Consider the following 27,866-nt stretch of genomic DNA (forward strand, 5'->3'; position numbering starts at 1 on the left):
ATGGAAGAAATTAAACGCCAAATGACCGGCACAGTGAAAGATAAAGTAGTGTACCACAATATAGCCCAGATGCTGGAGTCCCGAGGGATAAAACGCACGCAGCAGCAAGTGGTAAATAAATTGAAGGCCTTGCGTAAGCAGTTCACTAAAGTGCACGATCATAACTGCAACAAAAGTGGTGCAGGCCGCAAGGAATGGGTGCATTAGTAATTGTGCTGCAGCGCTTTTGGAAATACAGTGCTTTCAAACCCCATAGCACTGTCCTCAATTGCGCCATCCTGCTCCAGCCAGCAGGACAGTCAAGAGGTACCGGCTACACAGGTTACCCTGCCGTCCTCGCAATGCAGACCAACATCACAGCTCCTACTGACCGATGAACCTGGAGAAGGTAGTGGCATGGATTCATCTGTGAATGCTGACAGGATGGATTCATCTATGCATGGTGACAGTATCACTACCACCATAGATGAGGTAGTTGAGACAAGCTCAGAGACTGCGCCCCCTAAAAAGACCCCTCCGCTACGCGCTAATAGTAAGTATTTTAAAAAATAAAAACACCCACATCACACACACACACACACACTACATTCACTTAAATCCAAATGGTAACTGTTGCAGAGTGCTGCTAGCGTGCAGGTAGATAGAAGGCCACAAGCACATGTACGCAAACACCACTATCTTTATGTCGGCTCAGTGCATATTATATATATTTTTTTGTTTTTCCCCTTTGCAGTCTACAATGTGCCACCCAGAAAGAAGAAGCTCAACAGGTCGGAGCAAGCGGCTAGAGCGATGACTTCTGTGATCGTGGAGCATCTCCGCGAATTGGATGCCGATATTCAGAGGCAGGAGGATGCTAGATTGGATCGGTTTCTAGAGTCCGAAAGGCAAATGCAGCAGTCATTTATGAGGCAATTAATGGATATGCAGGAGAGACAGATGTCTTTTTTAGAGCGCACATTTGCTCGTGGTTTTCCCAACACAGGCATTACCACAGGCCCCAGTGTACCCAGAACACAGATTTGGGCAGTGCAATATGGGGCCCAATTATTACAACCCTAGCACTAACCCTAACACAACACAAACAAACCAAGAGTCGCCACAGTATACAGTGTATAGGGAATTGCTGTAAACATGGCCAGAACATTTGCTATTTTAGTTTTGTTTTTTATATTGTGTGGCTAAAATTATAATGTTTTTTGGGTGAAGGCACTTTTCATTTTTTTATCACTTTTACAGTGTATTGTTTTGACTGCAGGGATAAGGCACTTTTCTTTTATACTGGGCATATGATGCTTGACATATGTTTACACTGTTTTTATACTTTTGCAATAATCTGAGATTATGTTAAAACTGTTCTATTAAAAAACACAATATATGCACATGGTTAAAGTAAAAAAAATAATTTTCAACCAAAAACATGTTTGGAATTTGAAATTTAGCATTTTATTTTAAACCAATAAGGGAAGGTTTGTTGCAATGGTGACCCGGATGAGCTCGGCGCTGTCCTCATGCTCCCCCACGTAGCTTACTGCATCACTTGTAATGCCCCCCACCTCAGTGTCCTGCACATTCCACTCGGGAAGGAAGTGGTTCTTTTGAATTTCACAAATATTATGAAGTATGCAGCAGGCTGCTACTACATGGGGCATGATTTTTAGGTCCACATCATTCCTTTTCATGAGACAGCGCCGACGTCCTTTAAACGTCCGAAAGCATTTTCCACAGCCATCCGGGCAGAACTAAGGGTGTGAGTGTAGGTGACCTTTTCCGGGGACAACTGTACATGTTGGGTATAACCCTTCATTAGCCAATGCTTCAACAGATATTCCGCATCACCAATAATGTGGACTGGGACCTCCACCCCATCTACGGTCACCGATTTCTGTAAAAAAAAAACATGGTCACTATATATGTATTCACATGGTGGTCAAATAGGTTTCAGAAATTTCATGTATTTTACAGCACAATATGTTGACAAATACTTTGGAATATCATGCATTCCGCACCATTACACACTTAATATTTTGCTAAAGCACATAAGTATAGTGGACATAAAGAGTAAAAGGACCATATATTCTTACCTCTCTAGGGAAAAGCCATCCACCCCGCTTTTCCTCTGCTATGCTGTACAAGTCAGAGTTGGCTAGTACTCCTGCGTCATGTGCCCGTCCAGGCCAGCCTATGAAAACATCTGTAAAACTAAAAAAAAAAAAAAAAATGAGTATTCTACCAACATAAAATAAAAGTAGATATGAAAGAATAATTCGTACAAATTTACTTACCAGTATCGGTGGTCCACAACAGCTTGAAGAATAATGGAATGCCACCCTTTTCGATTATAATAATCCACAGGGTTTTCATGGGGGGCGATGATGGGAATGTGGGTCCCATCTATGGCACCAGCACACTGCGGATACCCACGCCTGAGGAAGCCTTGGATGGTTTCATCTAGGCGCTGTCCTTCTGGCAAGGAGATAAAGCACTGGTACAGGGTATCCACTAATGCCCGCGTCACCTAGTAAATGATCTTGCAGACTGTGCCAATCCCAACACCAAATAGACAGGAGAATGTGTGGTACTCTCCGGGGGTAGCATACCACATGAGTGCAATGGCTAATCTCCTGATTGGGATGATGGGCTTTCGGTAGTTGGTGGTCTGCATCATCAGTGCTGGTGCCTGTAATTCCAATATATAATAAAAAGTGGCATGTGACATCCGAAAGTGTTCCAGCCACTGCTCCACTTGGAAAGCTTCTACAGTCAGGATGAAAGCTTCTCCATGGTGGCAGTCTCTGGCCCACATTCTTCTATTTCTCATGGTGGTCAATCTCATCATGGTGGTAATGTCAGTGCTCTCCTCCTGCGCAAATATTGCCGTCGAAATCTGGCCCTCTCAGCCAAGAATTGCACTCTCCTCCTCGAACCCTGCACAAGGTGCCACATCATAAAAAGCTGCATCCAATTCTCTGTTGCTGAAATCAACAGAAAGCTGAAAATAGTGAGGACATCGGGAATACCCACATGTGCTCCGTCTGCCTTCAATGCTGCAATGCTGTAAGCGGTCATGTGTTGACCATATTACAGCCTCAGGATTTCCCCATCAGAGGATAACCTTGTCCATTGGCCAGGCGGTAGGAGATACCAATAACTGCTACACCTCTTCAGGATATACAGGTGGATTATATGTGCGCTTCGAATTAGCATGGAGTCCGTGTTTCGTAAATAACATTGTATTGTTTACACCTTTGGAAAACATTCCAGCGCTACCCCTTGTCAAAACCCGGAGGTAAAATCAAAGGGGTTATTAGGACTCTCATATGTGGACTTTGGGCCTGATTCAGACCCACTCGCGAGCGGCCGTCCGCTCGCAAGTGGGTCGATCGTGCGCATGCGCGAGACGCGACGAGCGAAGGACTTTCCTTCGCTCGTTGTGTCTGATCAAAGGGGGCGTGCTGTCGATGTTGATTGACAGCACACCCCCTTTGGTGGGCGTGCCGGGGGCATGCCTGCCAGACGGAGGCGTTCCCAAGGGAACGCCTACCGTCAGAAGCCGGCCCCACTGACATCACTAGTGATGTCAGTGGGAGTGATTTTGGCTCTGATAGAGCCAAAATCACTCCTGGCCTTGCGGTTGAGAAACTCAACCGCAGGCTTCTGCTCGCACTGGCAATGGTCGCGATGGTCAAGACCATCGCGACCATCATCCTGCACGCTCGTATAGGCTGTGGGTGGGGACCCACAGCTATACGAGCGTCCAGGAGGACGCTCCATATTTATGGAGGTGGGCCCTGATTCAGAGCGAGCGCTCTGGTCAGAGCATCCGGCTCTGAATCAGGGCCTTTGATCGGGTGAGAACTGTCAGATTAAGATTGGTCACAGTTTACATGCAATATACAATTTTTTATATATTTTTATGTTTTCTTTAGTAAACCTGTCACTTATGCAGGTTTCTATTAGGAATCAAGAGGTTCCATGGTAATATATGATAGTCTGTACAGACTTTTACAATATTAAGGTGATTGTTATATGTCATTTGTATACCATTACTGATATGCTTATTGTGTATTTATTAAATTCATGGTAGATTTATTTGGTGTCTTGAATTCATTTCTGCCACGTTAAGTATTTATTTGTAATTACAAATCAAATTAGTGCAACACCATTAGTGTATTATCTTTGTTTGGGATCATCAGCAGGTGATCTTTTATTGGGTTTACACAGACCCATAGGTGTTTGCAGCTGTGGTCTATTATTCAATTGTAGTATATTAGCGCCAGGCTGTTATTTGGTGGGACATATTTTTTATTTTCGTGCCATTAACCCTGTGTGTGCTGAACAGGGCTGGTTCTAGACCAATTAGAGCCCAGGGCAATAATACCCTTTGGCGCCCCCCTTAAAAAATCTATACTGTTTTTTGTGTGTACTAAATACACCTTACCTATATGGTGGTTTCTCGGCAACGGGGAACCTCTAAAGAAATTGATCCTCCCTGGGTAGACAGTGTCTTCAATCAGTAGACACTATTCACGTAGAAGATCACATGGTCCGGAAGATGCCTGTTTGTGTAGGAATATAACCAATGTCATCATCATACAACAAGAGTTCAACTAGACTTGTGCCCCCTGTGTACCCTCCTGCCCCGTGTCCCCTCCAGCCCCCTGTCATTTCAGTCTCCTCCAGCCCCCTATCATTGCAGTCCCCTCCAGCCCCCTATCATTGCAGCCTCCAGCCCTCTTTCTCCCCTCCAGCCCCGTCATTCCATCCTTCAGCCCCCTGTCTTTCCAGCCTCCAGCCCCCTGTGTCCCCTCCAGCCCTCAGTCATTACAGCCCAGTTTCCCCTCCAGTCCCCTCCAGACCTCTGTCATTCCAGTCTCCAGCCCCCTGTCATTCCAGTCTCCAGCCCCCTGTCATTCCAGCCTCCAGTGGCCAGTTATTCCAGCCTTCAGCCCCCTGTGTCCCATAGAGCCCCCTTTGTCCCCTTCAGCCCCATTATTCCAGCCCCATTTCCCCTCCAGCCCAGTCATTCCAGCCTCCAGCCCCGTTGTCCCCTCCAGTCCACTGTCATTCCAGCCACCTGCCCCCTGTGTCCTCTCCAGCCACCTATCATGCCAGACTCCAGCCCCCTGTGTCCCCTCCAGCTCCCTGTCATTACAACCGCCTGTGTCATTCCAGCCTCCAGTTGCCAGTCATTCCAGCCTTCAGCCCTGTGTCCCTTAGAGCCCCCTGTGTCCCCTACAGCCCCATCATTACTACCCCATTTCCCCTCCAGCCCAGTCATTCCAGCCTCCAGCCCCATGTGTCCCCTCCAGTCCACTGTCATTCCAGCCTCTGGCCTCCTGTGTCTCCTCCAGCCCCTGTCATTCCAGCCTCCAGTGACATGTGTCCTCTCCAGCCCCCTGTCATTCCAGCCTCCAGCCCCCTGAGTATACTCAACATCCAACGACCTCCACAGCCTCCTCCAATATTTTTTGGAAGCCGGACTGCTCCTCTCCCTTTCAGGTGATTTGGTGTGCTGCTGCTCCAGCCACAGGAACAAATTTATTTTGCGCTGCCTGCTCCTCAGGCTCTTTGACTCTTCCTCTTCTTCCGAGCACTTGAGCGTGAGCCACGTGAAGTCATCACTGGGAGATCCCGGACCCACATTGCAGCTTCAGCTCAGTCTGTGGCAGGCCCAGCCCACATACCCGATAAACAGCAGCAGCCAAACTCTGATTGCTGCATGTAGAGCAACGATGGGGGGGGGAGACCTGGTACAAAGGATGAATCGAGTTGGGGCTGGTGGTACTCTGGTGCACTGTACCTCCACCCCAAGCCCAGGATAGCACAGCATGACTGAGACTGCGCCCCCCAGGGAACAGCTCACTGGTGCCCTGTCAGCCTGCTCCTTGACCCATCCATGATGCTGAATAGAGATCTTCTTTCTAGTAATCAATAATACTGGAACTTGTGAAGTCACCAAATTCCCTGTATCTGCCTTGACTCAGGGCCAGATTAATGGCCAAATGGTCCAGGGGCTGAGAAACGGAAGAGCTGTGACCAGCGCTGTGTGGGATTGGCTAGTGCCATGTGTGTGTACACATTTACACTATCAGTCCAAATGTCCACTAAATACAGAAGAGTTGAAAAAGGATTGCATCATTTTGTAAGGAAAATAGAAATATAATTTTATTACTTATGATTATTGTTACTTATGATTTATGGCCGACCATGTGGCCAGCTGGTGGCTGGTCATCATCATTCTGTTATGCTTATGGGCCTATTATCTGCCCCATTGTTAATTTGGCCCTGTCCTGACTACCTGGTTTACCAGCTCCTTGGCTTCTGATATGACCATGATTACAGTCTGCTCCCAGACATTGTACTACTTTGAGCACCAAACCATACATTTTACTGAGTGATCTTTGGTGGCAATTTTCTAACATTATTCCTTGTGGACATTTATACTTCACAGCTACCAAGCTTCAATTACATCAGTTCTGGAAGCCTTTCTATTTTAGTGCACTACCATGATTCTTACTTTTACCCTCTGCATTGCCACCTGCCACAGTGATCCCTTGCCCAGAGCATTAGTTGCAAGATTAATCTGCAGCATACATTACACTGTCACAATGGACAGGTTGGGTATGAAATACTGGTGGCTGAGTACCTGAAAATCCTTACAGAGTGTCGTAAGTATATTAACCCTATCCCTCTCCCCCCTAACCCTAACTCTCCCTTAGTGGTGCCTAACCCTAACCTCCCCACTAGTGCCTAACCCTAACTTACCCCTGGTGGTGCCTAACCCTAATCCACCCTTCCTGCACCCTAAACCTAACCCTCCTGGGTGGGTGCCTAATCCTAACCCCCCTGTGGTGAATAACCCTAACCCCCCTCCCCTTAGCCTAACCCTCCATTGGGGGTGCCTAACCCTAAGTCCCCCCAGGGGTGCCTAAACCTAACCTGACCACCCCCCACAGCTATCACCTAACCTGTCTCCGTCTACCTTCGTTCAGGATGCTGGCTGTCAGGATTTCGGCATCAGGCTAAAGATAGGTCTCGGGATTTTGACACCTATCTTTAGTCTCCAGTCGGGCTTTCGACATAGGGATTTCCGTCAGTAAATTGACTACATCCCCAATGGACCAAGGGTTTAATTCAGAGATGGACACTAATGCGATTGCAGCTGCGATTTCGCAGATAACGCAGCTGCAAAATATGCTAATAGTTCCAAAGCTTACCAGAGCATAAGGATGCCCACTGCTACTTTCTCATATGCGTACAGCGTAGCTTACCTGCGTAAATATCGGTAACATAGAGGTACATTGAGCAGCCATCTTGCCTTTTGCGGCATGTCTGACCAGCCTCAAACACTGCAGCTCTTCTGACATGCAGAGGGCTCTCATGCTGCATATGTAATCGCAATGTCTAATTTATACATGTGACCATGTAACAGTGGTTAGACACACCTGCGTCCCCCCCTGTTACCTCTACCAAACGCTGACTCCCTGTTACTCACTTTGCGAATAGGTTCTCTGTGCCTGCAGAATCGCAACACATTTGCGGCATGTACGCAGTACAGCTTATATGCATGCGTAATGGTGAACAATCTCTTGATCAAAAAACACCATTATGTCCATCTCTGAGTCAGGCCCCAAGTTTTAACCACTTACATGAAGGATTTTTTTTTAAAAAATGCCCCCAAAATTGTTGGGTAAATAATAGCCATTTAAACTTGATTCAATATATATTTTTTAACAAAAATGTAAAATCACGTTTAAATACCTATTTATTATATAATGTGATAATAATAAAATTTACCATTTTGGGGACATTTTTGAAAAAAACAAAAACTTTATACTGTAGTTTTAAATAACCTGCTAGCTGGGGGAACGGACAAAATGAGGGACAGGTATGTGTGTGTGTGGATATTATATACATATATATATATATATATATATATATTGTGACACAGTCGGGATAGGAGTCCCTCTCCTGGGGTAGATAGACTCCCTCTTTACATACACAGCAGCCGTAGAAACAGGATACAAGTCAGGGGTTCTCATACAAACTGGTCAGCGCCAGTCTTTATTGTGCCAAATGAATATAAACATAAACAAAACATAAACATAAGTCCTAGCCCGGCTGGGCACTAGCTACACAGCAGATTTCCTCTCTATAATAATGGTAGGGCCTATTGCCCTCACCATAAACAAAACACATGTACAGTACTTACAAGGATTATCACCAAGTGTCTCTGAACAGGCTAGTCTGCCTGCTCTCCCAGGTGTGAGACACTCAGCCACAAACAAACCATGCTTATATTAGCAATTTCCAGCTGCAAGTCCTAATGAGCCAGATACCAGGCTGAAAGGCCCAAAACCTGGAGTGGCCTGTGGATGGAGCCCTCCCTCTCCTCACATCCACACCCCCAGGACCCAAACTGGCTTTTCCAAAAGCTGATACTCTGGTCTGCTTAGAAAACAGACTTCTCCTGGGGTTTTTTAGAACACATAGGAGAAAAACCTAGGACAAATGTACCTGCCATTGACCACTTTACCAGTCCTTCTATCACAATATATATATATATATATATATATATATATATAGGGAAAAACAGCGGCACTCTCAGGACTTGAAAAATAAATGAGACTCACGACTCCAAGAGATCAGCGTCCAACGTTTCAGTCGGTGTGACTTTTATCAAGAACGGCAGTGAAGTACAACACATATACGTTACCCACCAGACACCATCTTTTTACTCAGACTACATTTCATTCTTTTACCCCACGCAGCACTCAGACGCCCCAGGGTTGCTATGGTAACCCGTGGAGATGTCTGACGCAGGCGCGTTTCACGATTGTCACGCGATAGCTCCACCAGCCGGGTTGCCACGGCAACCTATATGCGGCGCCTGGAGTTCCAGATGGCCGCGTCATCATGGTAGCGCCGGCCCCGCCCCCATGACGTAGTTTCACGGGCGGGCGGCAGATGAGATGGGCATGGACATTATGGGATGTCACTGGGTATTTAGGTAAGATGTGTTGTACTTCACTGCCGTTCTTGATAAAAGTCACACCGACTAAAACGTTGGACGCTGATCTCTTGGAGTCGTGAATCTCATTTATTTTTCAAGTCCTGAGAGTGCCGCTGTTTTTCCCTATATACTTGGTTCATACACCATTAGAGGGCACCTAGGCAGGTACTGATTATATTGTGGAGTGCTGGCGTTATTTCTATATATATATTTATATTGTGATAGAAGCACTGGAGAAGTTAGGGATGGCGTGTATATGTATCCCAGATTCCTGTAATATGTAACTTAGCCCCCAGGAAGAGTCTGTTTTACAAACAGATCTGAGTGTCGGCTTTAGGTAAAAGCCAGAGAATGTGTTCTGGGGGTGTGGATGTGAGAGAGAAGGGAGGGCTCCATCCATGGCACCATTTCAAGTGTTAGGCCTTCCAGCCTGTGAGCAGGCTAATTAAGGGATACACCTGGAAGTGGCTCAATATAGCTGTGTAAGACTTTTCTTGCAGTGTCTCACACACCCTGGGGAGAACAGACATTGAGGTTTTGTTCTGAACTATGTTTGTCTTAAGGCAGTAGGACTTGCCACATGTAGAGAGGGAGTTACCTATCTAGTTAGAGCCCAGACGGGCTAGGTTTTATTTTTATGTTTTTGTTTGTTTGGATGCCCTGAAACATTGACATGATTCTACAATACACTTGATTTTTTTGCATCTCATACCATGTCTCCTGAGTGCCCATTCATTTGTTTGGACGACTACATATGCATGGAGTGGTGGCACCGAGGCCAGTTGGATTTTATTATTTAGACTGCCAGCAGTTTTGGAGCATATATATATGGAGACTACTCCACTGGAGACTCAGGCCCTGATTCAGACCAGCTCACTGCTGGAGGCAGCTCGCAGGTCTGATGGACGTTTTTATTTTTTTTGCGTCCATCCTCCAGGCCGCTCGCACAGTTGCGATGGTTGCGATTATGGCGACCATCAGGCTTGTGACAAGACCTATGTGGTAGGGTCTTGGTTACTGCAAGCCCCAGTGAACTTCCTGCTCTAGTAGAGCAGGAAGTTCACTACTGACATCACTGGTGATGTCAGTAGGGCCGCCCACAAATGGCAGGCGTTCCTTCAGAAACGCCTCCATTTGGTCAGCCACCCCCTCCCTGCCTACAAAATGGGGTGAGGTGTCGATCAACATCGACAGCCACCCTGTTTTGTGTATGCTCCGAAGTGAGTGATTTCTCGCTCGCTGCGGGGCTCACGCATGCGCACTGCCCAGCCATCAACCCGCTTGCGAGCGCTATGCGCTTACGAGCGGGTCTGAATCAGGCCCTCAGTATGAACCCCAACATTCAGAGAGAACCTGCAGAACATCCACTATTGATGGTGACACTGTTGTCATGATGAGCAGAGAGTCCCAGAACAGGCTTGGGGCTTGTGATGCTGAGACAAATAGTAGAATCTGCTAAGCAGTATTGCAGTTTAAAGTGAAATGCAGGAATGGTCCACTGAACCCGCAATGAGCAGGTGAGATGAACTCAGAAGACTTGGCACTTGGAAGCACTATAACAGTCAATTTCATTCTACTGCAGGATTAATACAAGCAGGTGCCGGACTGAGACCAGAATGGAGGTAGCAGGCCAAATTGGCCTAGAACCGGAATGGAGGTAGCAGGCTGATCCAGACTGGGGCTGAAATGGAGGTAGCTGGCTGAACCGGAATGGAGCTGGAATAGAGGTTACAGGCTTAATCTTGGCAAAGCCCATAATGAAAAGTGGTGCATGATGGAATTGTCTTTGGGCCCTACCACATACCTACTTGTTGTATTTTCAAAAGGACATGCACAGTTTAACAAACCAAGCACTTAAGCACCAGGGACTGCCACATTTGTGGCTGAAGTGCTTGCATTGTTTGGGCCCAACAAAACAAAATACTAAAGGACTAAAGGCAGCTAGCAGTGTTAATCATCTCCACAGTTGGAAGATGTCATTTTCATTCTCATCCTCACCCCTATCAGTGTTAATATCATCATCACCACATAATATTAGCGTATCTCCACTGGAATCTACTGTTACAGAAGTCTCTGTACTTTGCTGTAATTGGCGGCAAAGGTCTTGCTCTTAAAATTTGTAGTTTACTTTTATGAACATATGCTTATCCTCATTTTTAGGAAGTAGCCTTCTATGCCAATCGCTCACAAGGTTCCCAGCTGTGCTAAACATTCTGTCAAGCCCTGGAGTTTAAGGGCTTCTGCAGTTGGAACATGGATCGGGGGGCCAAGGGTAGTGGGTGATAGGAAATTATATAAAAGTCCTCTTCATACGTCTCTCCCAGGTGTTTGCGAGACTTACCCCAAGGCGTGGAGTCTAGTCCACCTGATGGTCTTCACCACTGACCCCTCTAATCGGGATATGGGTTTCGCTGCACCAGGTGAACAGGTTGCGGCCCCTGGGATAGGTACCTTTAGAAAATATGGAGATAGATATGGGAGGACTATATAAGTACTGACAATGTTGGAAGAATAGTTATAATAAATCCTGAAACCAATGAGTGGAGAAAGGTACTTTGGAAATCCATATGCTAGTAGTGAGGATAACCAGTACTTGATTTGAGATGCTGAATTGCAATGGTAAGCTGTTCCTGATATGAACACTGAATAATGATGATACCCAGTACTTGATATGAGATGTTGATTAGCAATGTTAAGCTGCACTTGATATGAAACACTGGGTAGCGATGGTAAGCTGTACTGGATATGAACACTGGATAATGATGGTAGCCAGTACTTGATATGAGATGTTAATTAGAGATGGTAAGTTGCACTTGATATGAAACACTGGGTAGCGATGGTAAGCTGTACTTGATATGAACACTGGATAACGATGAGAACCAGCATTGGATGTGATATGCTGAGTAGTGGTGATAACCAGCACTTGATGTGAGATGCTGAGTAGCGGTAATAACCAGCACTAGTTGATAGAAGCTGAGTAGTGGTGATAACCAGCACTTGATGTGAGATGCTGAGTAGCAGTAAAAACCAGCATTAGATGTGAGATGCTGAGTAGCGGTGATAACCAGCACTAGATGAGAGATACTGAGTAATGATGAAGACAGCATACATGAGAGAGTACACAGGAGAGGTACACTGCGGAGCCTGGGACGCAGACACAGTAGAAAACCACTATAGGAGTGAAGTTGTACAGGTAACTTCCTGCTGCAGGAAGTGCCCTAATATACCCCTTGGTAGCTGGTCATTGGCCAGAGACAGCAGCTGTCCGACCGCAGAACTACCATGGGAGAATACTGATGAGATGGCGCAAACCAACATGGCAAAACCCAGGACCGCAATGCAGCAACGAGGGCACACACCAGAAGGCTCTAGCAGACCCTGGGTAGAATACTCAGTCATCACTTGTCTCTACGGCTGACATCCAGACTCTTTAGGAGCCCAAAGACACGTGAGTAACAGCCGATCCCAGGTTGCATCTTGACACATTCATTCAAAGTACACACTGGAGAGTGGGCAGCTTAAGTAAAGCAAAGCTAATTATACCAGGGGTTTAAAAACATTTATTTTTCTCCCAGTATCCAAAGAGACTGTGTGACATGCTAATTTGCCATTGAACTAATCCTCCGTCATTCTATTGATGCTTATCAGATTGAATCATGGTGGAGGTGTTAATAATTATGGAAAATACTTTTATGCCTGACCAGATGTCATAATGTGGTTTCACTCTCTTGAAAATTTTAATTTTTTTCCTGGCAGCAGCATTTGCAGGAGAAACTGTAGCATGAGACATTGTTGTGTCATGTGACACTTCAGCTGGCAACTTGCTTGCAAGGAGCTCTTTGCATCTCTTAAGATCTATGTCAGTTGGAAAGAAAGACACAGATTCCCAACACCCAGAGAAGGCTACTCCACTCCAACACTCAAAGAGGACCCTCAAAACAACTGCTTATTTAAACCTAGGATCAAGCAAAATATGATTTAAACCTAGGATCAAGCATAATTGCTAAAATGTAGCGATCCAATTTCAAGATGCTGCAAACGTTTTGGTCCTGGTGAAGCAAATAAAGAACGTGATCTAGAAGTTCAACAAACTTGGCAGAATCGCTTTGTTTCATTTCCTCCTTCCACTTCCCTAGCTGCTTTTAATTAAGGGAATCACTTGACTCACCAGGCTGGCAGTGTCTGAACTTATACTACATTGGTTACTATTTCAAAAGGTTTCAGTAGCTTGCATAAAACAAGGAGTTACCTTCAACTCCCTCCTCCCCTTCCATCCTCTGTTACATTATGCTTGATATTGCCACCAACTTAAGCTCCAAAATAGAGTTCATACTAGAGATGAGCGGGTTTGGTTCTCAGAGAACCGAGCCAACCCAAACTTTCAATTCCAAGCCGAGATCTGAGTCGGCTCAGGTTTTCTCGCCTGACTTGGATCTCAAAATGAGGCAAAATGTCATCATCACGCTGTTGCATTCTCATTGGTTTTGGATTGTATAAAAGGTTCCCTGCGATCGCCGCCATTTTCATTCAGGCTGTGGACAGTGTAGAGGAAGGAGGGAGCTGTGATCACTGTGCATATAGGGACTGGCTACTGTTGTCACTTGTGTCAGGGGCTGGCTGCTTAATGTCCATAGGGGCTGTCTGGTGTCCCTAGGGGCTGTCTGTCTGTTGTCCATAGGGGCTGACTGTGCTGCTGTGTTGTCTAGGGGGTGCTCACTGCTCTGTCCATCAGGGGTGCTCTTCATCTTCACCCCCCTTGTGAAAAAAACCAAATTTTTTTTCTGTGTGTGAGTGTGCACGTTAGCTACACTTATCAGCAATGTAGCTGCACAGGAGTGCTGCCTGTGTCATTTATCAAGGGGCTGCTGCCTCATTCAGGGGTGTCCTCCCCCCAAGTGCCCCAAAAAAATCAATCAATCAATAAAAGTGTTTTTTTTTCTGTGTGTGTGTGCGCATTAGTCACAGTTATCCCCAGCAATGTAGCTGTACAGGGGTGCTGCCTCTGTCATTTATCAAGGGGCCGCTGCCTCGTTCAAGGGTGCTCCCCCCAAGTGCCAAAAAAAATGAATGAATCCATAAGTAGTTTTATTTCTGTGTGTGTGCATGCACATTAGCCACACATCACCAGCAACGTAGCTGCACAGGGGTGCTGCCTGGATCATTTATCAAGGGGCTGTTGCCTCGTTCAGGGGTGCTCTCCCCCCAAGTGCCCCAAAAAAAAAAATCAATCAATAAAAGTGTTTTTTTTTGTGTGTGCGCGCGTTAGCCACACTTATCACCAGCAACATAGCTGTGCAGGTGTGCTGCCTGTGTCATTTATCTAGGGGCTGCTGCCTCATTCAGGGGTACTCTTCCCACCCAAGTGCCAAAAAAATTTAATCAAGTTTTTGTGTGGTTGTGTGCGTTAGCCGCAACTTGTCTGCGCTGTAATTGCTTGGTGACACTGCTGTAAGACCACAGTATGGAGGACAGTCACATGACAGGAGAGCACAGCAGTCATGATGACAATGCAAGGCCGTCAACATCATCTATGAAGGCTGATGCACCAGGGCTTCAGTCAGGCCATATAAAATCAACTTTTACCTTGTTAAAGAAAAAAAATCTAAAGCTAAGTTAGCTTTAGAGAAACAAAAAATTGCCAATATGCCATTCACTACATGAAGTGGCAAGGAAAGGATAAGGCCTTGGCCTTTATTTATGACTGGTGGTTCTAGTTGTGATGATTTAAGCCCTTATGCTTGTAGGAGAGGTACAAAAAAAATTACATTGTTAAGACGAGCAAGACACCGGAACCAACTGTGTTTTTCGAAAAGTCAAAGATCCCCGAGGAGAGTCCAAGTGTGTCCGCAGTTGCCATGTGGGAGCCTGACCTTTCTAATACTGTACTTGAAGAGGATCCTCCTTCCACCATTTGTGTGCGCTCTGCAAATGTGAGGATGAGCAGTACAAGTCAACATGCTGACGTAGAAATTGAGGATGCTTCTGTGGAATTGCACCAGGAGGATAAGGAGGATAAGGAAGATATTTACGTAGTTGACGAGAACATGAAGGATGATGAGGATGTTGATGATGATGAGCATGTTGATGTTGAGGATGTTTGTGTAAAAACTGTAAATCAGGCAACAGTTGTTGCCCATGGTGGGAAATATCCCATTATTGCCATGCCTGGGCAAAGGACCAAAAAATCCACTTCTCATGTGTGGAATTATGTCCACCCAAATCCAGACAACGTTTTCCAAGCCATTTGTAACCATTGCCAGGACTTTAACCGTCTAGGAACCTCCTCCCTGTTATGTCACTTGCAGCACATTCATCAAATTGGAAATTCTGAAACTTTGAGGACAAAAAACAGCTCAACAATCAGTCCAGCGTCACCTAGCTGCTACCTTCTATCTGGATCCAAGCGCCTGCAAACTCTACCACCAACACCTGCATCATCATCAACATCCTCATTCATGATCGGAAGTAGTCCTGCATCCAATTCCATAAGGATTGACTCCTCTCCTATCCATGGTTCCTCAGAAGGATCTTTGAGTGCTACGCCTGCTGCTGCTGCTGCTGTTGCTGTGAGTGGATCTTCATCCCAGAAGGGAACCAGGATGAAGACTACTTATAGTTTAACCAAACAATTGACTGTCAAACAATCCTTTGCAATGGTGAACAAGTATGACAATGGATTACTGATGCCATAACAGCTATGCTAGTATTAGATGTGCGTCTAGTATCCACCATTAATGCAGTGGGTTTTACACAGTTAATGGAGGTCCTGTGTCCCAGCTACCATGTCCTTTCTAGATTCCACTTCTCTAGAATAGCAATTCCCTATCTGTACAAGGACATTAAAAAAAACCTTATTAATGTCCTCCAAAATGCCGTTGTGCCCACTGTCCTCTTTACCACAGATATGTGGACAAGCGGGACAGGGCAAACTAAAGATTACATTACTGTGACAGCCCACTGGGTAGGTGTATTGCCTTCAACAGTGCAAACAGCAGCAGCATCTAACAAATGCCAGCTCATTCACATTCAGAGGCAGGCTACTCAGTGTATTACTGGTTTCACTAAGAGGCATTCCGCTGAGAACCTCTTAGAAAAATGCAGGGAAATCATTGCAAAATGGCTTACTTCACTTGGACTCTCCTCGGGATTTGTAATTTCTTACAATGCCAGCAATATTGTGCGAGCATTACATGTGGGCGAATTCAAACACATCCCATGTTTTGCTCACACAATTAATTTGATGGTGCAACATTTAAAAAAAAAATGACAGGGGTGTGCAGGAGATGCTCTTGGTGTCCCGAAAGATTTGTGCCCATTTTCGACATACAGCAACTGCGTGTCAAAGATTGCAGAACAAGCAGGAACTGTTGAATTTGCCCAAAATTGATGGGGTGGCCCTCTGGCTGACTTCACCTCTCCTGGAACAGGATTGGTGCGTCCTTCTTTTTCTACCTTGCTGATGCGTTGCTCAGGTTCCGGTGATAGCGTTCACATGTGTTTCCACCGGTTCTGCTGTGAGTCTCCTGTTCAAGTCGAGTATCCAGTTCCCCAGTCTGCGTTGTCTTGCTCCTGCCATTTGTGTCATCCAGGTGGCACAAGCCGTACCTCGGCACCCAGTGTTTGCAATCCAGTGTGCTGCTGCTTGTGTCAATCCAGCGGTGCAAGCCACACTGCAGCGTCAAGGGTACGCAAGCCAGCGTACTGCTGTTTGTGTCAACCCAGCGGCACATCCGCACATTAGCATCAAGTGTATGCAAGCCAGTGTACTGCTGCTTGTGTCAACCCAGGGGCACAAGTCGCACAACAGTGACATTCAACCAAGGGTTCTCAGCCCTCAAGGCTGCTACACGGCCCAAAGGCCACATCCTGCTGCATGGCTCAAAGGCCACATCCCGCCAAGAGTTCTTAGCCATCAAGGCTGCTACACAGCCCGAAGGCTGCATCCTGCTTCACGGCCCAAAGGCCAGCTGTCGTCACTCCTCAGCAGCCCTCAAGGCTGTAACAGCCGCAACTTGCCAAGAGTTCCAGCCCTCAAGGCTGTTGCAGGACTGGTTCCTAATTATAGCTCTGTAGTCCACTACCACTCAGCCCGGAGGCTGCATCAACAATTAACTATCAACTATCAATTCTTACTTCAGCCAGTGGCTGCACCAATTATCAAGTATCAATTCTTCTTACTTCAGCCAGTGGCTGCACCAATTATCAATTCTTCAGTCAGTGGCTGCACCAATTATCAACTCTTCTTACTTCAGCCAGTGACTGTGCCAACTATCAATTCTTACTTCAGCCAGTGGCTGCACCAATTATCAACTATCAATTCCTCCTTCAGTCAGTGACTGTATCAATTATCAACTATCAATTCTTCAATCCTCTGGAAGCAGCACTCTGAGTGATGCAGGAGAGTCGGGTGACTACATCCAACATGGCTCCCTTATTTTGTGACTTACCCCTGCCACCTGACCTATGGATCTGGATATTCTAATTTGCCTGGGAGATCTGCTCAATGGTTTTGGAGAAAGCTCTGGTGTGCACTAGCATGCTGTGGAAGAGTAGAGGGTACAGCATTCACAGAGAACAATCACATCTTTAATCTCTGCAGTTCAAGACCAGCATTACTGTTTGGACTTCACCCACTGTTCCAATCAGGAATCTGCGAGTTCACAGACAGAACAAGCCAGGTGAGTAATCAGCTTGGGAGGAATAGCACAGTCTAAATGCATAAACTGGAAGTGTTGCAGTCTGCATGCTTGAGCTGATCTCCCAGGCAAATTAGTATATTCAAATCCACAGTTCAGGTGGCAGGGGTAAGTCACAAAACAAATAAATGAAAGAAATGGTCAGGATAACATAATAATATGTCTAAAGAGGTTTGCTTTTATGTATGTACGTTATACCATGTATGCTTTATTTTTATGGAAATACTGGGTGTGACAGAGAGCAGAGTTTAAGTATTTTTCCCACTAATTCACTGTTTCAGTCATTTTCCTTTTTTTGGAATAAGCCTAACCCCATCTTGTCAGGTAGGTGCATTAGACAAGAAGAAAAATGCTAATAAACAGTGCGCTGTACAGAAATAAGGTATGCTGCTGAAATTTGCACAAAGGGATGTACATCCACAACCCAAGAAATTGCAGTGAAAAGAAAATATTATGTACAAACACTTCTGCGCTCCTATTTCCACATGTAAGTCACGATGTTGAATAGATAAATGCACTGGTATGACCAAATGATTAATGAATACACCATGCAACTAATAACAACACATAAAAAGGTAGTCCAGTATTGGTTCTTCTTTGTAAGGTCAGTCCACCTTATTTGGAAAATGTTCCACAGATGTAGAAATCCTTAACCTGAAACAACAAATGTATCTCCCATATATGCAACATGTGCAATAACAGTGGGTATACACAAGAGAAGAAAGAAAAAATAGTGCAAAACCTTAAGGTAAAAGGTATGTTTTAATAATAAAACGCACTTACAAGATCAAGGTAAATAAACAGCATATAACACAGGTCTTTAGTGGTAGAATGGCAACGACTTCAATGTCCCCGTTGGATTCCCCAGATGGAATAAGGGCAGAAGATACTGGATGCAGGCCAGGACTGTGTATCTCCAATTACCAATGGTGGTAAAGAGCAATGACCACAAATACCACAACAAGCAAAAAAGCCAATGCTTAACGCATTTCTGACCTCAATAGATCCTTCATCAAAAGCATGGCTGGTAATGACATTTTCTCCCCTTAAATACCCCCCTAAATAATTGCAGATCAAACTCACCCGGCATTTGAAAGCCCGCCTTATTCCTCTGCTGTCGCAGTAGGAACAACATCACGCGGGCGTCTTGGGTCACGGTGCATTATTAAATTGCCATTATCTGTGGAATCCCTTAATGCTCTAGGTTCTGACATGCAAAGGTTAGATTTACTGCTCAGCAAATTGACTAATTATGAAAAAATGTAAACACTAAGGACCTGACTCAGATAAGTATGCAAAGCCGGTGTTTACGAAGCTGAGCGATTATCAGTAAACTGCACATGCATCTAAGTCGCACTGTGTGTGTGAAGGACCATTACTGTAGTTGCAGCTAATATTTACTCGCTGTGTGATTGACAGTCAGGGAGCCTTTAGATGAGGTAACTGAGAGTGACAGGAAAGAATGCAGGCATCTTGTGGCCATTTCAGGTGTCGTGTCACACCCTGCACACGTACGCAAGGAATATGGCTCCAGTGTCTCATTTCCCAAGGCCATTCTGTGGGACCACAGACTCACTCAGGACTGTGATAATTATCTGCATCCGATGATGCATCTTTGTATGCAGAGGCTGTGACATTTGACGCAGATGCTTGTATTTGCAAAACCACAGGTGGGCATCTCAATACATCTCCAGGCGGCTGCAACATTTGCATATATTATCTTCTCATAGCATCTACATACACATTCGCAGCAGCAGCCGTGGCATTAGCATACAACTCTGAATCAGAGCCTAATTTGTGATATACAAAGATTTGGATCACTTTAAAGTCTTTAAATATTTTTATTTTTTCTTTAGACAGTGAATCTCCACTAAAACACATTTTATGATCACTGTGTAAACTAAAAAATAGGAATAACAAAGAAAAAATTTTCACAGTGCTTATTCTAAATTATATAATTACATGTATAAGGTATAGTACAATAAAAATAGTATGATGGCAAAATCATGTAAATTCATCAACCATGTCAGTGTTCTTCTTCAGGCCTTACCTACAATAAAAAATAAAATAATAATTACAAAAATCCTGACAATAATTGGCAAATCATTATTTTAATGAATACAGTGAACCAAATTTTTTCTAAAAAAAAAAAAGAGTCTGTACATGAGATACACTGCTAGATTAACGTGTATTTGAACAGTACCATTATATAAATAATATGAATAATAAGAGGCGAGTGGTTGAAAGTGTTATGCAACAATATTCTGAAAAATTACTTTTTCTTAGAAATGTGCAGGCTCGGTTTGGTTCGGATTTTTCCCGCCAAAAATTGGGTCTCAGAAAGAGTTAAAACGCCATCTTTCATGGACAGACATTATCTTTAATGGACAAAAGTTCAGATTTTTCCACCAAAATTGGGTCTCAGAAAGAGGCAAAAAGTCATCTTTCATGGACAAACATCATCTTTCATAGACAAAAGTCCATGAAAGATTCTGAGACCCGATTTTTGGTGGGAAAAATCCGAACTTAGTGGGAAAATCCGAACCGAGCCTGCACATATGTACTTTATTTAATGGATGAATGTGTTATCACCTAAGGATCATAGTAACAATGTTATTTTATATGTTGATAGTCTATTTAATGATATATTTTGTGGATAAAAGTGATTTTCCAGTGTAAGTAAGAGTTGCATCCACTTGCACCTTTAGGGGAATACTAGTACCTTTTTTCATAAAAAAAAACCCCCACTAGGAATGTTCTTTTAAAATTGTATCCACTGAACAGAAATTAAAATGTATAGAGTAGCTGTGGCAAGATCATGTGTCAAAAAAAATTAATAATAGATTTATCCCACTGGACACTCTCTCACCAGACTGCACTGTAACTGCTATTGAACCTATGTTTATGTGTATACAGTATGTATTGTAAAACCTTGAATAAATTCTTACATTTTGCTACGCAGGATCACACTGCTATTGTTGTCTGGACAGATATGCTGAAGCCAAGTTGCACTTTGTTGACTACAGCAAGTTAGAGGCTGTGAAAGGCCTCAGGGACCACCCAGGTGAAGAGAGTCACCATAAGACCTGTAAGCAGTGGCATAACTAGGGTATTTGGAGCCATACACAAGTTGAAAAATCTAGCCCCCCCCCCCAATTATGTGCGCACATCTAAGGCGCGTGCTGAAAAAAGTGGGTGTTTTCACTGAAAATGGGGCGTGTCAACATGACACACCACCATCTCTCGTCACTCTGGAAACATTCCTTTTCATTCCATATGCACTTTAATGCCCCCAGTAGTAGTGCCCCTCTTGCAATGCCCACTGTAGTAGTGCCCCTTATGCAATGTCCCCAGTAGCAGTGCCCCTTATACAGTGCCCCCAGTAGTGTCCCACATACAATGCCCCCAGTAGTGCATCCTTATTCAGTGCCCCTTATACAGACCTCCCAGCAGTGCATCATTATCCATTGCCCCCAGTAGTGCCACTTATGCAGAGCCCCTTATACAGTGCCCCCAGTAGTGCCTCTTATAGTGCACCCTTATACAGTGCTCCCAGTAGTGCACCCTTATACAGTGTCCTCAGTAGTGCCCCTTATACAGTGCCCCCCAGTAGTGATCCCCCTATGCAGTACCCCTTATACAGTGCACCCAGTAGTGGTCCTCCCCTATGCAGTGCTCCCAGTAGTGCCCCTTATACAGAGCCCCCAGTACTGGTCCCCCTATGCAGTGCCCCCAGTAGTGCCCCAGCAGTGCCCCCCCTATGCAGGGCCCCCAGTAGTAGTTCCCCCTATGCAGTGCCCCCAGTAGTGGTCCCTCCTATGCAGTGCCCCAAGTAGTGCCCTAGTAGTAGTCCCCCTATGCAATGCCTCCAGTAGTGGTCCCCCATATGCACTGTCCCCAGTAGTGCCACAGTAGTAGTCCCCCCTAGCCCCCCCTATGCAGTGCCCCCAGTAGGGGTCCACCCTATGCAGTGTCCCCAGTAGTGCACCAGTAGTAGTCTCTCTCACCAGACTGCACTGTAACTGCTACTGAGCCAATGTTTATGTGTATACAGTATGTATTGTAAACCCTGGAATATATTCTTACATTTTGCTACGCAGGATCACACTGCTATTGTTGTCTGGACAGACATGCTGAAGCCAAGTTGCACTTTGTTGACTATAGCAAGGTAGAGGCTGTGAGAGGCCTCAGGGACCACCCAGGTGAAGAAAGTCACCATAAGACCTGTAAGCAGTGGCGTAACTAGGATATTTGGAGTCCAGGGCAAGTTAAAAAACTTAGCCGCCCCCCCTGAAGTATGCACGCGCGCCTAAGGCGCATGCCAAAAAAGTGGGTGTGGTCACTGAAAAATGGGGGCGTGTCAACATGACACACCACCATCTCTCGTCACTCTGGAAATATTCCTTTCCATTCCATATGCACCTTAATACCCCCAGTTGTAGTGCCCCTCTTGCAATGCCCACTGTAGTAGTGCCCCTTATGAAATGTCCCCAGTAGCAGTGCCTCTTATGCAGTGCCCCAGTAGTAGTCTACTTGAGTAGCCTTGAGAAAGCCTGTGGTGAAACGGCCATCGGCTTCAGTACAGCTACTATTCCGTTTTAAAGAACCTTAGTGTGCATGCTAATATGATTTAAACAATGTCTAATCTGTCCAGTGTGATGATGACATAAATATATGCCTACCACTGCAAGTGCAAGTAATACGGATATCCACAACACTGACTATATAGTCACCCCAGATCGCGGAGAGCATAGTGGGAGTCTCCCGGTAACCGCAGCAATCAATAGAGGCGGCCACAGCCCGGATAGACTTAATAGCGAGCTAGAAATAGAAGAAGATAGCCTCATTGAGAAGTGATAGGACGATACTCACTCAATGCATACACAGAGTGATAGTAGTGCTTATGATCAGTGTCTGGGGCATGGTGTAGTGAGATCTATGTATGGCGCATAATCATCTATTGTTTTGGGAATATATCCCTTAACACGTATATATCATGCTTGATTTAGATTATTGACATCAGACATTAAGGTTACCATTTACAATAATAACCATATACATCTCATCTAATACTCACTACCGACCTATTGCAGTGTGATATTAGTAACAAAATAACGATCAGAGTGAATTCACTGGACAAAGATACAAATGTAGCAATCATAGGCACAGTTCTCACAGGGTATAAGCAATATAGCTTTTTCATTTAGTGAAATACTTGAGGTTCAGAATAAAAGAACAGTAGCCGGAAGAGTCTTTTATAGATATTTTTAATGCACAGTTCTTTTTGCACACTAACATTTTAATATCTCACCGTCTCTCAGAAAATAGTGTATATTTTTTAATGTATACCAATAAAAAATTACTTTTTATATAATTTTTGCTTCAGTGTGCACCCAGCTTACATTGGAGCTCATGAGTGAGTCTGTTGCACCCTGGTTGGCTGCTAAAATAAACACATCACCGCCGGGTAGTACGAGTGTCCAACCCGGCGCTGGCGGTGGTGTGTTTTGCACTCTGTGCGGTTCGCACTACGCTGACTTGAAGCCACTGACCTGGACCACGCCTGGCAGTGCGTGCCCTGCTAGACCCCCCCTAGTTATGCCACTGCATGTAAGGGTTTATTAGGCGCAGCACAGTGAGGTGTTCATGTTGTTGGATGCTACCTGGCCAGTGCCAACGTGGAGTAATGACTAAAGCCGTGTATCCATTACGCGATGTTACTGAGCAATTGCACGATTACAGCATCATAATCACTCAGTAATTGTGCACAAATCACTATTATGTCAGAAACGACCAGCGATGTACGCTCCCGATGGTCGTTTTCGACATCAATCATCTGCTGAACATGCTGGTCAATCTGCCGCTAACAACAGATTGCCCATGTTCAGAGATGATTGATGTGCCTACACTGAAAGGATCAATCATTCAGTGTGGGCACTGCAGGGGGAAGGTACGAATGACGGTACGATTACGATGTCCGAATCGTACTGTCGTGCCGGTATCTGCTAGTGGATATGCGTCATTAGACTGGATATAGGGCGGAAAGTATCAGCTACAATGAAGAGACAGAATGGCATAGATTGGCCACAAGTAGATTTAGAAGACTTGGTGGACAGCTACTTTGTAAACATGCCAATAGTGGTAAGAGATTTAGCTTAGTCGTCATTAAATAACTAGAGTGCAGCTCAACAGCCTAACTTTACAATGCCTGGTATGCAGAGGAACGCAGTACTCGCAACTTGTTTCAGTAAATCTTTTTAATTCTTTAAACTAGTTCTGGATACAGGAAGAAATTAGCCTCACATCCTTTAGGTTGCAAAAATAAATTTTAGAACTGTCCAGCCACCTTATAAAAATAGAGCGCTATCCTTCAGACACTACAGGTGATTTCATCCGTTGTAGAATAGAAAAAAAACAACTGTGCCCCCTTAGTGTAATTGTAATAAAACTGTGTGCCCCTCATAACATAATATAAAAATGTGGTCACTTATTAATATAAATAGAGAACTATGGGCCTGATTCAGAGCCGGACGCAATTAGCGCTCGCTCGTCCAGAAAATAGGGGTGGCTATTCAAATGAACCATTCGCTCTGCGGTCTGTTCATGCCTCTAGGTCTGAACGAGCGAACAAAATTTGCTGTCGTTTTTTGGATAAATACGCCCCCTGGCCGCTCGCATCCTACATCATGTCCGCTATTAGATTAATCGAGTACATCGACCAGCGTATGAACTGCTCGCAATTCTTGTGGTTGGTTTTTGCTACCACAATCTTGCGAGCAGTTCTGGCTATAAAATAACCCAGTGACGTGGTTAATGACGCTGCTGTTTTAATTATGCACACCCAGAAAACGCCCATTTTGACCTTTAAGCACGCCTGCGTTCGGATCTCCACTCCCCGTTTTCAAGCACCTTCCCCTGTTACCACCCACATACGCCTCATTCTGTCACTCAAATTATCAGGCATTCGCTATTTTGCGAGCACATGAATTTCGACCGCACTGACTGGTTCGCGCATGCGTATAACGATCCGTATGCATGCGCAGTTGGGCAAACATCGCTCGGAGCGAACGAGCAGCCGCTTATGAGCGGCTCTGAATCAGGCCCTATGCTCCCATATTAATAAAGAACTGGCCCCCAAAATAATATAAATATAGAACTGCATCTCCTTATTACCATTGAGAACTGTGGGCCTGATTCAGACCCGGACGCAAGCGGCCATTCGCTCATAGTCCGTACGAGTGGAAATATGTAAAACAAAGCGCTCGCACGTTTGATCGCTCGTAGCTAGGCTTCCGCCCCATATTCACCCAACCCCTCCTCTAGCTAGCGAGGGTTCAAAATAGCGAGCGCTCTACTCATCTTTGGTTGATGTCTGCGCTCGCACAAGTAATTTCCGGAAGTTGGCCTGTCAGTTTTCGATTGCCTTGTTTCTCGTTCTGCAAACATTCTTGAATCGATTGGTGGTAATCACCATATTAAGTTACTTAATTGAACCTCAAATGTTTTCAATCTTGTTTTTTTTTGAATGTCAATAAACTTTATTGTTTGTATTGTGTGACAATTGTTCCGCTGAATCCGTACGGTTATAAGGACAAAGCAGATTTATAGTATAATTCCAAAGAATGTTTCTGTTAATAATGTTTTCCTTTTTGGTTTACAAACAGGATATGTGGTTTGTTCTGACCTTTGCTAACGCATCTAAATGCATCAAGCCAATCATAAGTCCCAATATATTTTTTTGGGTTTTCACATGACTCACACATTAACCAATAGAATTGTTCCTTTTAATTTTGAAAGTACATTAGCCAATCAGATTTTTCTTGTACCTTTATTAAAACTGTTTTGTGTGAAAAAAATCATTGCCATCATGAGAGCCAGTGCGTTCACACGCCGTGAGTTGCTGGTTCTTACTGAAATATAGTAGAAAGGAATGGTCTGGGCACAGGTACTAATCCCACTGAATCTATGTGGTATTAAAGTGTAACCGGTAATTGGTTCGTTTCTCAAAATGATAGGAATTTCACTTAAACGAATATACTTATTCTTTTAGCCGGTGGTGCTCCCCATTGAGTCAGTAAATCAAATAATATGAAAACAGAAGAGAAAGAAGACTCCTTGTGTGGGGGCACTCTAAATGATTATAAAACTTAACTTTTATTAGATCTGTCTAGAGATCTGACACAGTTACTCACAACAAATAACACATAATCACAGACAAACAAAGTATAAGAATATTGTTATTCAAAAACTACTCAAACAACTTTAAACATAGACGCTCTTATATAAACGATTATCTTTACTGTTACTCTCTTATGTTGTAATCTATCTCTGCCTGTCAGAGTTGGATGTCCTAATATTACTGAAATTCCAAAGCATAAGAAGAATTGTTCAAAAAGATCATCAATCACAGCTTATGACCACCATCATAAGCATATTGCACTTGCATACTTCAGAATTAACACGTCACAGTATAATTAATACCAATTTCGTCAGTATTTGCTATATGCTGTCATAAATCAGAGCTGTATGATATTAATCGCTTAGTTAATAATAAGCTTAAAGAGAGTCATAATTAGTTGTTAATAATACCAACTTCGTAGATATTTTGTGTAAACACCAAATATCTCTTGAGTATACATAAATGTGTATTCTCTCAACAGCGCATAAAGACCTTAATAGAATGATAGATTAGTTCTGAAAAGCACCTGTATTGAGATGAAGAGATAATCTGCTTTTAGTCACATACCCGGCGTCGGTAGAGGTGATCAATGAGAGTTACCTACTTCAATGCAGGTGATCTGCAAGATTCCCTGCATCTGCTGTCAGCTCCCAGAGATTGAAGCTGATGAGAGTACAGAAAGATAAATCGACAGAGGAAGAATAAATCACCATATATAAAAGATATCTCAAAGAGCAGTTTGTGAGTACACGGGTGAAAATATTTACTACAATATTCAGATTGTGTATATGTGGCAAACTTAGTTTTGTAAAATAGTCATTGCGCTACACATTTGTATATCAATAGCAGCTTCCATAATATATCTTGTAATACTATTATTCACTTAAATCAATATATCTGAAAAAATACCCAACTGTGGTATATACACACTTGTAGATAATAGGAAAAAAGATGAAAAATAGAAAAGCCTCTTTTCTGTGCAAACCCAGCAGATTTCATGCAGCATGTGCAATCCAAATGGGTTACAGTGAATGCTTTAGTGAATAAGGCAGGATGCCCTACTGGGAGGAACAAGATACATAGCACTCCTATTGCAGATATGGGGGAGCGATTCCCTTGGTGAGGATAACCCTCACTATCTGCTGACTGCTACAGGAAAGAAGGATAAGGTGGATAAACGTTACCAACAAGTTGAGTATTGAGTATATCTTGTAAATCAACTGCTGCTATGCCGGGATCCGGATGTGCGCACTCCGGTATTCCCACTGACAGACCAACACACGTTTCACCCTGAGGGCTTCCTCCTGGGTCCGTGTCTGTGTTAGAGAAGTTACCCCCTTTATATCCGGTCTCTAAGTAATGTAAATAGCATCTGATGCTGACGGGGGAATGCACCACAGGTCACATGTGAGTCATGTGATCTCTCCATCGACGTAAGCACTTGTAGCTTACCACGCCTACGGGTTTCCCGAGTGTCGCGTCATAATAGGTGAAACCTGGTCATGTGATTCTTCAAATCACGTGAGCCTACATAGATCACCTAGGATCAAGGATTTCCCAATGTAATGTATTCACAGGTGACAACGGACGCCGTAAACAACCGGGTGAGGTTTCTCCATCCTCCAACGTTACCGCTGTCACTTTCAGGGGACGGTAGACTGTAAACCATGACCTTCCCAAGGAGCAAATACATTCTCACGGAGAAGACTTACATCTCCCTGAGAATGGGTATATATCTATAGGTGACATGACGAAAATCAGTACTCTGTGGCATCAATGATTAACTTGAAATAAATGTTAGAGATGAAGATAGAAGGGGGATATATATCATCTATGTTCCATTTGTTCCAGAAACAAAAACAAAAAACACCTTATATCATATCCGAAAAAGGTCCAATTGTATCTGTGTATGACACCCTCATATTAAACGATGATGATGTACAAACAATAGAAAAAATAAATAAAATAGAAGAGA

At 44.3% G+C, this 27,866-nt stretch overlaps 1 protein-coding gene across 1 annotated transcript; it reads left to right on the plus strand.

Moving 5' to 3' along the window:
• Positions 1 to 27,548, plus strand: LOC148534563 (uncharacterized). The gene is given in 5 exon segments (XM_088466836.1): positions 1 to 369; positions 742 to 1,005; positions 17,616 to 17,694; positions 20,675 to 20,800; positions 27,469 to 27,548. Coding segments are annotated over 5 exon segments (918 nt in total).
• Positions 27,549 to 27,866: the final 318 nt, after the last annotated feature.

The sequence above is a fragment of the Taudactylus pleione genome, unplaced genomic scaffold, assembly GCF_031769625.1.
Source record: "Taudactylus pleione unplaced genomic scaffold, aTauple2 ptg000066l, whole genome shotgun sequence".
In the NCBI taxonomy this organism is placed as follows: Eukaryota; Metazoa; Chordata; class Amphibia; order Anura; family Myobatrachidae; genus Taudactylus; species Taudactylus pleione.